The following is a 14,431-nucleotide window of genomic DNA, read 5'->3' as shown; positions in this document are numbered from 1 at the left end:
ACTCACTTTTAGCTTCTAATAACTTTTTATTGGCCACTTGAACTTTTTCAGTTTAGCTTTGTTCAACCCGCAATTTTATTGGCTTCTTTTCTTTTTTTTTTCTTTGTGGGATTTTTTTGTATTGGTGGGGTTACATTTATCAAGTAGTGGGTACATTACTTCTTGAACATTGATACCCCTTCCCATGTTTTTCTCCCAGTTTCCCTCCCCCCATCCCCCCAATCATCTTGTTTTTCCCCTTTCCTTCCATATTTCAAATAAACAAACATATGTATAATATACCAGGTACTAAGGTCAGATACAGTAACAACATGAGATAAACCCAAAGGGGGAAAAAAGAGAAATAACTTCACATAATGCATTAAGAACAACCATCACAAAGGCATTTTGAATATCCCTTTTACAACTCACTTGACAACATTGTTTCTGAGTGAGAAATTAGCTGTGACTTTTATCATTATATATCTCTGGACACATTTAAGATTTTTGTCACTGCATTCACTCACATGAGATTCACTGAGATACTCAGCTTCTTGAATTTGTAAGTTTACCAAATTTTGAAAGCAAGACTAGTCAAAATTTTCTGCCTAGTTTTTCGTCTTTTCTTGCTAGATCCCCAGGTAGGCATTTTGAATACATATATTAGTCTACAAATCTCTAAACTATCCATTATTTTTCTGCCATTTCCCTTTAATTTTTTGAATGGATATTCAAATATTTTAAAAGTTACATGTTAATGAAGGTACTATATTGTGTTTCAATATATGAATACATTGTTTAATATTTACATCAAAGCAAACTTTCTATCTTACTCATTATTTCTTTACTGTTAAAATATTTATTTCTGAAGGATATAAAACATACTGACACCATAGTTATGCTGCTTATCATGACTCTGTTTCCTAGCACTGAGTACTTTCAATTGCTTTTTCTATTTGCAGTTTTATTGTTCCCATTTGGGTTTTTTCTGTATTTTTTATTCTATGTTGAGGTACATTCTCTCATTAATATAATATTTTCCTTAAAATAAGGTTGTTGAATTTATTGACTGTTATGGGGATCATTTTGGGGTAGTTGATTTTCTATAATTTTTTTTCTTAAATATCGGTCAGCACTTTCCTATTTCTACTTATATTTTATCTTTTTTTGGTTGAAAACTAGACAGTAAATATAATAATATTGTGGCAACTCTAAAATCTTTTTTTCTCCTGAGAAATTACTGTTTTTTTATTGTCAGAGAGAGATTATAGTTACATTTGTCAGGTAGTGGATATATTGCTTCTTAAACATTGTACTTTCATTTTGTCCCCTCCTCACCTCTGTACTGTTTTATTTAATCATTCTAAGGGACAAGTTACCTTCACACAAACTACAAACCATTTTAGCTACAATTTCAGTGGCTTATATCTCTGCCAGTTATTTTAATGACCTTTGCATTTGAGTAACACAGGATTTGGGCTCCATTTATATTTGAATTTTAGAGTTTATCATTCTTGTGGTTTTGTTTTGTTTTGTTTTTGCCATTCTTGGGGCTTCAACTCTGGGCCTGGGTGATATCCCTGTGCTGCTTTTAATGAGCCACAGCTTCACTTCCAGCTTTTTTGAGTAGTTTCTTGGAGATAAGAGTCTCACACAGCTTCCTGTCCTGGTTAGCTTTGAACCGCAATCCTCAGATCTCAGCCTCATGGATAGCTAGTATTTATAGGCGTGAGCCACTGGCATGCAGCTCTTATGGTTCTTTGAACCTGGGATTTTCCTATTAAAATTTCAAGTAATCAGCCAATCTTACTTCTTTCTCTTAATCATCAAGTCAGAAATGCTTCAGCTTTGTGCTACTACCTAAGCATGAAGATATAATATTCTATTAAGGGTTGTATTATTGTGTGTAACTAAGTAACATTTTCATTATTTCCGGTCTTATGTTATTATAATGATGCAAAAATATCTTTGTTGTTTCACTTGTCTACGGGTATAATATAGGGAATGTTTCTAAAGTAAAACTGCAAGTAAGAGGTATATGTATTTAGATAACTTTATTTCACTTTAGTTCATGTTAAAATTAACATTATAAAATATTGTTTTCTGATATCCTCTTTATTTAAGGTCAGTGATCGGGTTTTCTGGTTAATTGATATTCCTAGAAAAAACATCACAAGAAATACAGGTAAGAGTGTTCTGAATTAATTAGTTTTACAGATTTTTTAAATTTAACAAAATACTTATTATACTTAAAAATTATTCCTTATCCCATGTAAATGTCCCATGTAATATGTAGGAAATAAGAAAAGTAATTTGTGGTCTCACTGAAACTCAAACGTCACTGGTCTTCCTGCATTTTGTCAAGTAATTTTATTTTACATTGATTGTTCTCAGATAACATACTATCCTTTAAAATTATTTTCTATAATTTAGAAATTGCATTAAGAAATGTAGGAGGGGATAGGCAAGAAACAAAGAAAGTAAAGTGAGGAAAAAGAATAAACTTATTTTAGTCACAGAACTCAAGGACAAAAATTCAGGCCAAACAATAGGAAGGAATTAGAAATAAGAAACAGAAAGCTATTAAGAACCCAAGGTATAACTTTTTCTCAGACTCTCTTACCTATATTTTCTTTTTTGTTCAATTATTTTATTATTATAAAGGTGATATGCAGAAGGTTTATAGTTATTATCTATATTTTCTGAAAATCAGTATTTACCTTTATTTATCCACTCATGGCCTGAGCACTGTCCTTGGGCTTTCTCAAGGCTAGAGCTCTACCATTTGAGCCACAGAAACACTTCCAACTTTTTCTATGAGGAATCGAATCTGGGTCTTTGTGCATGCTAGACAAGCACTCTACCACTAGGCTAAACTCCCGGCCCAATATTTATCTTTTTATACAGACTGAAAAACTGTTCTATTGTTCCATGTTTTCCTTAGAGGCCTGCCCAATTCCAAATTCCTCAAAGAAGTACTAGCACACACACACACACACACACACACACACACACACACACACACACACAAAATTAAACTAACTCTTATTAGTATAAAGATAGAACATTGGACTAGAGGAGGCATGGTAGAGCACCTATCTAGCTAGAATAAAGAAAGAGCGGAGAACGACCTAAACAGACCAGATCAACTTTAATGGAAAGTTGAAGAGAAATGCCATAATGACCTGAAGAGAGGTAGGAGAGGCCAGGGTGGAGGGAGTTAAGTGATTGGTTGAGGGCAGGGTCCCAGGTGGCTGGAGGGTTCAAAGAGTTACAGGTCTGACTCTGGAAGTCTATTGTTTGAGCAAGTCTTCTAGCCTCTCTCTAAGTGACTATCACCTGACAGAGTGGGGGAGCTGGCTTTCATATTTAGATTATGATTTGGGGATGGAGACTGAGCTGGAGAATTTTGGGAAGATCCACCTGGGGAAGGAGCCAAGCCATGAGCAATACTGAGTTATGAAAATAAAACAGAATCCTGTCAGACATTAGACAATTGAAACAGTTGTGGTCACATGTTATTTTTACTGGTACCATTCATTTACAAGCTTTAATTTTTTTTAAATTATTGTTGTGAAGATGATATACAGAAGGGTTACAGTTACATAAGTCAGCTAAAATATATACTACTATATAGTGCCCAGTTCTGAGGTCTCACAAGTAGATAGAATTGTGTGGTCATTACAGTCAAGATTTAGTAGTTCTATGGGTGCTACTCTCCTTCAGAGTCAGGGACAAATTTAATTATAAATGGAGTGATGAAAATTGCTCTGTATATGACCTATTATAATTGCACAATTACATCTATTTATGAGAAGTCAATCACCCAGAACTTAGCATAATTTGTTGCAGATTTGCCTATGTTGTAGTTTCTCCCATTTTCTTTCTTGGGTAGTATTCTGTTGGAGGGTTGTGCCATAGCCATTTTCATTAAAGGGCATTTCAATTTTCCCAACTTGGGGCAATTATAAATGGAGCCACTACTAGATAATATGGAGCATTATCTAAATGCATTTAATAAGGTCTATATGGGATCTACTTACTTTTGTGTGTGTGTTTGTTTGTTTGTTTGTTTGTTTTTGCCAGGGCCTGGGCTCTGTCCCTGATTTTCTATTGCTCAAGGCTAGCATTCTACCATTTGAGCCACAGCACCAATTTGGCCTTTCTTTTTGAGTAGTTTGTCAGAGTTGAGAGTCTCCAGGACTTTCCTGCCTGGGCTGGCTTCAAACCATGATCCTCATAGCTCAGCTTCCTGAGTAGCTAGGATTAAAGGCATGAGCCAAGGGCGCCTGGTTACTTGTGTTTAATTGACATTTTCCTAGTAAACCAATCACATTAATAATTTTTGTGTGTATATTTACCATTTAGTCATAGTAAATGCTTTAATTTTTGTAAGTTTGTTATATATTCTGATTCAAGTCAAAGATAGATAATTTGTAAATATTTTCTCCTATTCTGTGCCCTTTTAATTAAGTTCTTGTGGTTTTAACTTATTTTGGGTGATACTGGAGATTGAACTTGGGATTTTATGCTTACAAGGTAGGTGCCCCTCTACTTGAGTCTTTTCACCAAGCTTTTTTGTGTTGTTTTTGAGATAGGGACTTACTTTATGCTAGGGCTGGCCTACACTCTGATCCACCTCTTAGTACTTCCTTGTGTCACTATTGCTGGCATGACGGTCATGTATCACAATACACAGATATTATTTGAGATAGTCCAGAGTTCAGCTATTGGTTGAGATGGTATCCAGTTCATTATTTTTAATGATTCCATTTTATCTCTATTATTGGTAGACTTATACTTTTAACTTTCATCTATGAGTGTCTGTACTGTAGAGTCTACACTATATATTATAATCAATAATCCTTTATTTTAAACAATATAGTTGTAGTTTTCACATTTTAACAGATTTATTGAGAGATAGATCACAGTTCATACAACGTTCCTATTTAAAGAGTGCATCTAATCATTTTAATACATTTTCAAATCTGTACAATCATCCCAAAAATCCATTTCAGAGCATTTCATCATCCAAGAAGAAATTTCCATTTTTTTTCCTCCCAACACTCATCTGTCCTTTGGGAAAAGACAATGCCCTAGATTTAAACAATCACTTATCTATTCTCTATCTTCATATGTTAGTATTTTCTGCACTTTTCCTCCTTCTATATACTATAATTATTATCTTTTACTAATGTCTCCTCACCTCTCCATAGCATCCAACCACCAGATCCTCTAATAACTTCCATTCCACCCTATTCTAGGAGATCTATTCTTTGAGATTCTCCATATGCGTGAGATCATATAATGCTGATTATTTGTGCCTGGCTTATTTCCCTTAATACAATGTTCTCCAGTTTTATCTGTGTTGTTACAAGTAACGGGATTTCATTTATTATGGCTTAACAACTGCCTTTTGTGTATATATTCCATATTTTCTCTATTTGTTTTTTTCAATTCATTTTTTAATTCACAGATAGACACTTAATATCACTCCATATTTTGGTTCTTTTCTATTTTGAATATTTTATTTTCCTTAATGCTTATGTCGATGTACATTCCATTTATTCGAATCCTTTGTAGCACTTCCTTTTAAGTTTAAGAATTAGTATTACTGTCCCTGAGCTCTTCAGCTGAAGGCTAGCACTCTACCACTTGAGCCATAGCACCACTTCTGGTTTTCTAGTGGTTAATTGGAGATTAAACTCTCTTTCTTGCCTAGATTGGCTTCAAACCACAACCCTCAGATCTCACACATAGGATGACAGGCATGAACCATGGATGCCCAGCTATGATTACTTTTTTTTTTTAGCATACCCTGACCCTATTATATATTTTTTATTAAAGAATTTATTAACATTGATTTTTTTACATCATATTTCAAATGTCATTTTTAACAAACAAGTATTCGAGAAGGTAATCATTATATAATCACTGGCACTTAGATTTTAGAACATATTTAAAATTAAGCTGGGGTTTGTATGTCATAAGTACATATTAATGTCTGTATTATATTTTTATCTAGTTCTAAACTTACCTATTTTTTTGTGCCAGTCCTGGGGCTTGAACTCAGGATCGGGGCATTGTCCCTGAGCTTTATTACTCAAGGCTAATGTGCTACCACTTGGCACAGCTCCATTTTTAGCTTTTCAGTAATTAATTGGGGATCAGTAGCTCATGGACTTTATGCCCAGGGTGGCTTTGAACCATGATCTGCAGATATCAGCCTCCTGAATAACTAGGATTATAATCACAAACCCCTAGGACCAGGCTCAGAGACTTATGCATTATAGCCAAGTGTTCTACCACTTAGCAATATCCCCTGGTTCTAAAGTTACTTTTTTTCATTGTTTAACAAAAGGAATTTTCATTGTTATTGTAAAGGTGATATACAGAGCTAAAGTTACTTTTTTTAAAGAATTTATTAATGTTGATTTTTAAATCATATTTTAAATGACAAGTTTAACAAACAAGTGTTCAAGGAAGGAATCTCTATTTACAATCACTGGGAGTTAGTATTTAGAACTTAATCAAAATTAGGCTAAGGGTTTGTATGTCATAGAAACATATTAATTTAAGAAATAAAGCATTATGTCACGATGATTACTTTTAAATAACATTACACTACTTCATAAGGTCTTAATTTGTTTTTAGCAACAGCAGCTCTAGGGGAAAAATTATTTCTCCATTATGTTATTACTAGAATGTTTGTGGGAAACCTGACACACAAATGCAGTCAAAATAGTTGTAAAAGTTATCCTTGCTGGTAATGTTCACTAATCCTTAAATTTCACTAACAGGACATTTTTTAAGTATCTGATTGTTTCAGATATTGCAGCTACGGAACAATGGCTAGTGAGAATTTCCTTACATCAAGGACTGAATATTTATACTACTGAAGGAACTCTGTTGGATAATGTTCGAGGTAAATATCAGGACTCTATTGGATCACCTTCAGAGAGCCTCCCTCATTTTACGGGTTTCTGAAAGATTACCTGGAGAGAAATAACATGCATATGAAGCCCTGAAAGAATTCAGAAAACAAACATTCAAAGGCCCTTCAGCTATATAGTCTAGTGAAAGTTAAAGCTGGGGCTGGGGGTTTGGCCTACTGGTAAAGTGCTTGACTAGCAGAGACAATAGACCTTTCCCAGTTTGTGCCTCTACTCAACCTTTGCTTTATTGAAGAAATCACATCTGATTGGTTTTTCCTGTTAGTCCACTCTCAACTTCCTTCTGTTTTCTAGAAGCTTCTAAATCTCAATGCCAACAATGATAACTTCCCCTGTTCCACACTGCTACTCCAGATTTATCCTCTCTCTTCTTTTCCTATTTTGTGCTCCCTTCCTGGAGGTACAACAATACCAGATTAATGAATGGTATTAATGAGTGTACCAAAATACCAGGTACTATGATACCAGATTGATGAGTGGTATTTATCTCCTTGCTCTGAAGATCCATTTAATATACTTGCCTCACACTAGGAAGGACCAGATATTGAGCTGATAAGGACAAATATTATACTGGATCTTAACCAAAAGCATCACATTAAAAAAAAATCTACTGCTCTTTCAATGGGGTTGTAGAAAGAAAGGTAAATGTGAGTTACTGAAGCAGAAGCTGCTCTTAAAATTATACATGTGCCTATCTTATGAACCAATAATTCTATTTCCAGGGACAGATCTTGTGACCAATGATGTTTTAAACACTGTGGCCAGAGCAGTATCTCCCACGGAATTTCCCAACTCCCCTTGAGGGAATTAGACTTTATTCCTTCTCTTCTGGAAAATAATACCTTTCTCTATTCCTTTTTTTTTTTTACCTTTCTCTATTCTTAATTGATGAGTGAGATCATACTGTGCTAAATTTTAATATATAGGATTATTTCTTTATATAGGTTTTTTGTTTGTTTGTTTGTTTATTTGTTTTGCCAGTCCTGTGCTTGAATTCAGGGTCTGAGCACTGTCCTTGGACTTTCTCAAGGCTAGAGCTCTTCCACTTGAGCTTCATCACCAGTTCCAGTTTTCTCTATGAATGTGGTACCAAGGAATCAAACACAGGCCTTTGTGCGTGCTAGGCAAGCACTCTACCATAAGGCCAAACTACTAGTCTTCTTTACATAGTTTCTTTAAAGCAGTTTGAAAGACAAAAATTAAGCTCCATTTTGCAAGAATGTGACCACAATTTAACTACATTTGACTTCCACAGAACCTATTCTTCAGTGGACTCTGGGAACTATAGTGACACCACAACAGCTCCTTTCATTATATCCACATGTGAGGGATCTCAAAGTGACAAAGTGCCCCTGTGCCAATGATGTAGCGTTAATTGGCTTTGTTTTGAATTCCACATATAATGGTAAGTTTGCAGATTTACTGAATATTGGAAGTAACTAGAACTTGTATTTGTTAAAGATCATGATAAAAGGGGGACACCTCACAACTGTGAGTTCTTAAGCAAGAAATACTAAGGTTAAAAATGGAGAGATTAAAAAGCAGGGGACTGTATCAATAAAAATATAATGTGTAACAAAAAAAGATCATGATAAACTGTCAGTACAAAATAAATGGATAGAAAAATGGAAAATGTTTCCTAAAAATGCCTATAAACTTATTCCATATCACTTTTCCTTGTCTGCTTGTATGTTGTACTAAGGATACTTTTCAAGTAAGTGTAATGGCTTCTTGTTAATAGTGGCTTAAATTTCTCCATTTTATTTATCTTCTGCGCTCTAGTAACATTGTTATTTCTTTTCAGAGATTCTTTTTTTATTTAATTTTATTGAACATGTTTTGTACAATTACATAAGTAAGGTAATGAGTACATTCTTGCCAAACATTTTTACCTCCTCTCTTGTTTTTCTCTCATTTTTTCCTCCTTCCTATCCTGACTTTTCCCATCCCCATTCTTTATTGTTTCTAACCTATATGCTATTGGTGTCACATAGAAATAGGTATTATTCATCAAACACCACATTATTTATAAGCATGCAATGTTTTGTAATGTCTAATAACATATGGGGGAAAATAACTACTCTTCTTTTTCTCACACCTGTGACACAAAACATATGGATTTTTCATACCAAGCATTTCCCCAGTTCTCAGCAGACACCATGTGGATGTCCTACTGCTCTCCCTCAGATCCCTAGCCGCCTTCTTAACAGTGAAGGATTCATGTACATTTACCAGGATTTTCTATTGTTGTTGCTGTTAAATAAAGGCTATTGCATAGGATGTAGATGAACTGTCAGATGAAGAGGTACATAGACAGGTTGAGGAAGATCCCAAACCTGGGAAATTCTATTCTATGGTGTTTTACCTGGCCATCCTCTGTACATGGATAAATACATCAACTTGGATATTCTCCAATACTTTGGATATATATATGTATACATATACATACATGTGCTTATATAAATATATACATATAAATGTCGTGGAGCTTGAACTCGGGGCCTGGCCCCAGTCCCTTGAGCTCACGGCTAGCTAGTCTTCCACCACAGCTCTGGTTTTCAGGTGGTTCATTGGAGGTAAGGGTCTCACAGGCTTTCTGCCTAGGCTGAGGTTGAGGTAGTAGTCAGATCTCAGCCTCCTGAGTATCTAGGATTATAGGCATGAGCTACTATTGTATGGTGAGAAACAGAGAAACCACATTTTGAGAGGTTGAATCCGAGTCGTTATTGGAGAGCTGGCTGCTGAAGGTAGATGCTTGTCTCAAAGAACTGCAGCCCTTCAAATACACTTAACGCAGTCAGAAAACTGAGCCATGTGAACACTAACTGGGCCCCTATTCCAATATTTTATCCAGGTCATTTTATACCTACTAGTCACCAATTCCAATTTTAATATAAAAATCAAAAGAATTTAAAAATATTAAAAACAAAGTAACTCATTTGCTATGCATTGATAATATGTCTATTTACATTAAAGAGCTATGGAAGGGCCAGGAGTGTAGCCTAGTGGTTTGCCTAACATGCACGAGGCCCTGGGTTCGATTCCTCAGCAGAAAAAGCAGAAAGTGGAGCAGTGGCTCAAGTGGCAGAGTGCTAGCCTTGAGCAAAAAATGTATAGTGTCCAAGGACACTACCCAGGCCTTGAGTTCAAGTCCCCGGACTGGCGACGGCGCGGGGGAAGGAATAATTAGAATGGATATAGATGCATGCTGACTAGAATAACAATACATAAAAACCACCCATCAAAGACAAATTCAAGATTCTCTTTTCTTTTCTACACAGTCCCCAGCTCTACTTAAAACTACCTGTACTCATACACTGGAGAAGCATAGAATTGCCAGCAACTATTTGTTGATTAGTCTCATTTTTCAAGTTCATCTGGCTAGTCTCACTTTAAATCACACCACCCACCAGGTCCTCAGGCCTGCCTATTACTCTTCCCTTGAATATTTACTCTCCCACTCCGCAAGGTAGTCTTATCACACCTCCTCCCACTTCTGCAGCACTTGGCATCCTCTTTTCTCCCCTCTCACTCTCAGGTACCTTCATCAAGTGCTTCACAGAGGAAATAAACCTTCCCACAGGAACTCCTATAGTGCCCTACCTGCATATCTCCCTTTTTAATTGAATTCATACTGACACAATTTGTCTTTGCCCTGCAGCACTTGCTGTAAGACTTGCCTCTGCTGCTGTCAAAGGCCACCCTCACTCCTTAAGTCCCTGCACTATTTGTTCCAGCCACCTCAAGGAGTTAGCTCTAGAATCTATTTTGTACTCCTGACTTTCTCTTCTGAACAAAATGCCACACTCTCCCTCCACATGCCAAGAAGCTCCAACATTACCCAGTTCCACAAAACCTACCTTGTTGTCTGTTCTCTTTCACAACGTAATTCATGGGAGAAATTTATCCTAGATGGTGCTGCTTCACCCATTTGACTTCCTTCTCTACATCGTATGTGTTTCCACCAGCATCCCAGAACAATTCTCAAGATCACTCATCTCTCCGTCTCCATCTCCATCTCCCACAGCCACGTCCTCATCCTCCCAGCAGCACTGACATGGTGGGCACATTGTCCTCCTTTGCTCTCCATCAAGAGCTTTCCTGACACCACCTTCAGTTGCTTTTCCATTTGTTCATTGATCACATCTTCGCTCTCAAGGCTGACTCCTCTTCAGGGAGATCTCTACATGCTGAGGTAGCTAGGGCTTTGTTTTTGCCCTTTCTCCCTCTCTCTGTCTCTCTCTGTCTCTCTCTCTGTCTGTCTCCCCCCCCCCACCTCTCTCTCTCTCTCTTTGACATCAGCTTCCACAGCCCCAAAATACAATTGTGGACAGCTTGTCATAGGGAGTATAACTGCTAAAAATATTAACCAACAGAAAGTGGTCCTTTTCTTGCTTATTGCACCATTGACTATTTAAAAACTTTATAGGAGAATGGTCACCTGACAGCATGCTGGATATCCCTGTTCATTCCCAGGTACCTGTAAAACTCCACTTCATGTTTAGAAGAATGAAGCATATCTTTAGCTTTCTTCTTCCTGGAAAAGAACTGAGAGTTAAGGAGTCACACTTCAAAATATGATTTGCCCTACATTCATCTTATGGAAACAAACTATACATGCTCAAGTGTCCTCAGCACCCCTGACCCCTACTTCCAATAGTTATACCTAATCACAAAACCTCATATTAACACTCCATATATATTTACTTATCTGTTATCTTTAAGTAGTTGTGCAGAGGAGCTGCCATTTAACAAAACAGTTTATGCATACAGCTATAGCCAAGGACAGGTGGAGTCATGGGATAATGTGCTTTCTGTGTTTACCATATTCCCTCTTATTGTAAGAGATTCTCATAAGGCTTTAGTCACTTTTTCCTATTTTTAAAAATCACAAACATTAAAGTTGAATCACAGTTTTTCCCCTCTTAGGAATTTACATTTTCTCCTTTGAAGTTCACTTATTAGTTATCAAAGCAGCACTCATGAGCTAAGAACAAACACTACTTTATATGTATTACTTTTTGCTTAGAAGTGGATTGTAGGAGAAAAAAATATTTCCTGTGCTCTTAAGTTCAATATCTCCAAATTAAACTAACAAAAAGAAAAACTGAGTGGAGAAAAAGCATGTGCTTTTATTAATAATTTCTTGAACAGGAGCTCACAGAAAAAAGGAAGCAAAGTCAGTGGCTCACGCCTGTAATCCTAGCTACTCAGGAGGCTGAGATCTGAGGATCACAGTTCAGAGCCAGCGTGGGCACTAAAGTCTGTGAGACTCTTATCTCAAATTAACCACCAGAAAACCAGAAGTGGTACAGTGGCTCAAGTGGTAGAGTGGTAGCCTTGAGCTGAAGAGCTTAGGGACAGCGTCCAGGCCCGGCGTTCAAGCCCCATGACCAACCAAAACAATAAAATGAAATAAAATTCAAGTGATTGAGTTTACACATCACATCATTTCAATACAGGAAGGGCATGTGAGCTCCCAAGAATAGTAAGTTGTGTGGAACAAATGAGGAAATAATGTGAGGGAACTAATGAATGACTGGCTTGTCTTAGTGAGATCTGGTGATAAGACGTTCCTTATCCAGAATAATAAAAGTGCTTGTCATTTCCTGTACAACTGGTGCCCTGCATGTAGGCAGATGACACGAGGGCAGAGCCTACATCTATGTACTATTCAAATCCTTACCTCACAGTAGGCTAGCCAGGCGCTACCTGCCTCTAACCCTAGCTACTTCAGAGGCTGAGATCTGAGGACCCATGGTTCAAAGGCAGTCCAGGAAGGAAAGTCCATGAAACTCTCACTTCCAGTTAACCACCAGAAGACCAGAAGTAGAGCTGTGGCTCAAAGTGATAGAATGCTAGACCTGAGAAGAAAGAAGAAGCTCAGGGACAGTGCCCAGGTCCTGAGTTCAAGCCCCATGACTGACCAAACAACAACAAAACAAAGCAAGACACAGTAGTCTATTTCACATTGGTATATTCTATTGCTTATTGATATAAAAAATAAGCAAACTTTAATTAAGTACAGTTCAGATTATGCTCTTTGGCTAAACAATACATTAAAAGGAGTTATTTTAAAAAACGTTATTCCCAGATGCCACTACTCTAGGAGTCAATGGAATGAGTAGCTAAAATCCTGTGGTATGACCTGTGCCTTACTTATCTCTCCAGTGCCTGGGGAAGTGAGATTCAAACTGAGGAGAGTTTAGGTGAAGAAGAGAAAGGAGATTGGGAGCTGGAGGAAGGGGAGGAGGGGAGGAATGGCTGGGTGGGAAATGAGGAAGAGAGTGAAGTGGGGAAGAGAATGAGATGTAGAAGGGTAGGAGTAAAAGGCTAGCTCTGCGTTTCCTCACCCTCGTTTCCTATTCCTTCACTATAGGTGTTTTCATCGGCCTCACCTACTCTGGATTCTGGAATTACAGTGATACCACGTGGTATGATATGACAGATACCATCTATTCGCAACTTCAGGAAGGTAACTTCTCAGGGTCATTACTCAGCACTTCCCTTCTAGCCACACTTGACCCGTATTGATGAAGTATTTATGAAATGCCACTTCCCCCCCTTTTTAACACATGATATGATTTGATTTCTTTCTCTAGAACATTCAGACCTTACAGTGATTGACTTGGTCTTAACTAATCATTATTTAGTTCTCCTCACCTCACTGGGTCTTTATGTAAGTAAAGATCTACGCCATCCAACCACCCAGCTCATACAGGTATGAAAACCTCCATGAATAATTGTTATCCTTAAATGTTTTCGGCAAAGTAAAGAGAAGTATTTGGCTTTTGAATAAAGTGTGGTATATCTTAGAATTTAGATATTTTCTTATTTTCAAAAATGTTAAAAGGGCCAGGAATTTCGCCTAGTGGTAGAGTGTTTGCCTAGCATGCACAAAGACCCAGGTTTGATTGCTCAGTACCACAAAAACAGGAAAAAAATAAAAAAGCTGGAAGTGGTGCTGAGGCTCAAGTGGTAGAGCAAATGGTAGAGCTCTAGCCTTGAGAAAGTCCAAGGACAGTGCTTAGGCCCTGAGCTCAAGCACAGGAGTGGCAAAAAAAAAAAAAAAAAAGCGGACTGGGAGTTTGGTAGAGTGCTTGCCTAGCATGCACAAGGCTCTGAGTTCAATTTCCTGGAACCACATCCACAGAAAAGGCAAGAAGTGGTGCTGTGGCTCAAGTGGTAGAATGCAGAAAAAGCCCAAGGACAGTGCTTAGGCCCTGAGTTTAAGGCCCAGGACTGGCAAAAAAAAAAAAAAAGTAAAAGTGGGCCGGGATCATGGCCTAATGGTAATGTGTTCACCTAGCATGCACAAAGCTCTGGGTTCAATTCCCTGGAACCACATACACAGAAAAAGCCAGAAGTGGTGCTGTGGCTCAAGTGGCAGGCACTGTGGATCACGCCTGTAATCCTATAATCCTAGCTACTCAGGAGGCTGAGATCTGAGGATCACAGTTCAAAGTCAGCCCAGACAATAAAGACCATGAGACTCTTGT

The 14,431-nt window shown here is 37.3% G+C and overlaps 1 protein-coding gene and 1 pseudogene across 1 annotated transcript in view; one reads left to right on the top strand and one right to left on the bottom strand.

The window, feature by feature from the left end:
* The window catches only part of LOC150054824 (cation channel sperm-associated auxiliary subunit beta-like), a 60,428-nt gene that overhangs the window by 12,469 nt on the left and 33,528 nt on the right, over positions 1 to 14,431 (top strand). Inside the window, exons 5-9 of the mRNA XM_090344713.1 lie at positions 2,104 to 2,164; positions 6,809 to 6,904; positions 8,188 to 8,337; positions 13,312 to 13,407; positions 13,535 to 13,653. Coding sequence (XP_090200839.1) covers positions 2,104 to 2,164; positions 6,809 to 6,904; positions 8,188 to 8,337; positions 13,312 to 13,407; positions 13,535 to 13,653 — 522 coding nt within the window. The remainder of the gene's footprint in view (positions 1 to 2,103; positions 2,165 to 6,808; positions 6,905 to 8,187; positions 8,338 to 13,311; positions 13,408 to 13,534; positions 13,654 to 14,431) is intronic.
* LOC150054825 (U2 spliceosomal RNA) lies at positions 7,311 to 7,533 on the bottom strand (annotated as a pseudogene).

Source organism: Megascapheus bottae, chromosome 14 (genome assembly GCF_031878675.1).
Source record: "Megascapheus bottae isolate mThoBot1 chromosome 14, mThoBot2.hap1, whole genome shotgun sequence".
Classification (NCBI taxonomy): domain Eukaryota; kingdom Metazoa; phylum Chordata; class Mammalia; order Rodentia; family Geomyidae; genus Megascapheus; species Megascapheus bottae.
Note: the sequence above shows the minus strand (reverse complement) of the source record. Positions and strands in the feature narration are given on the sequence as shown.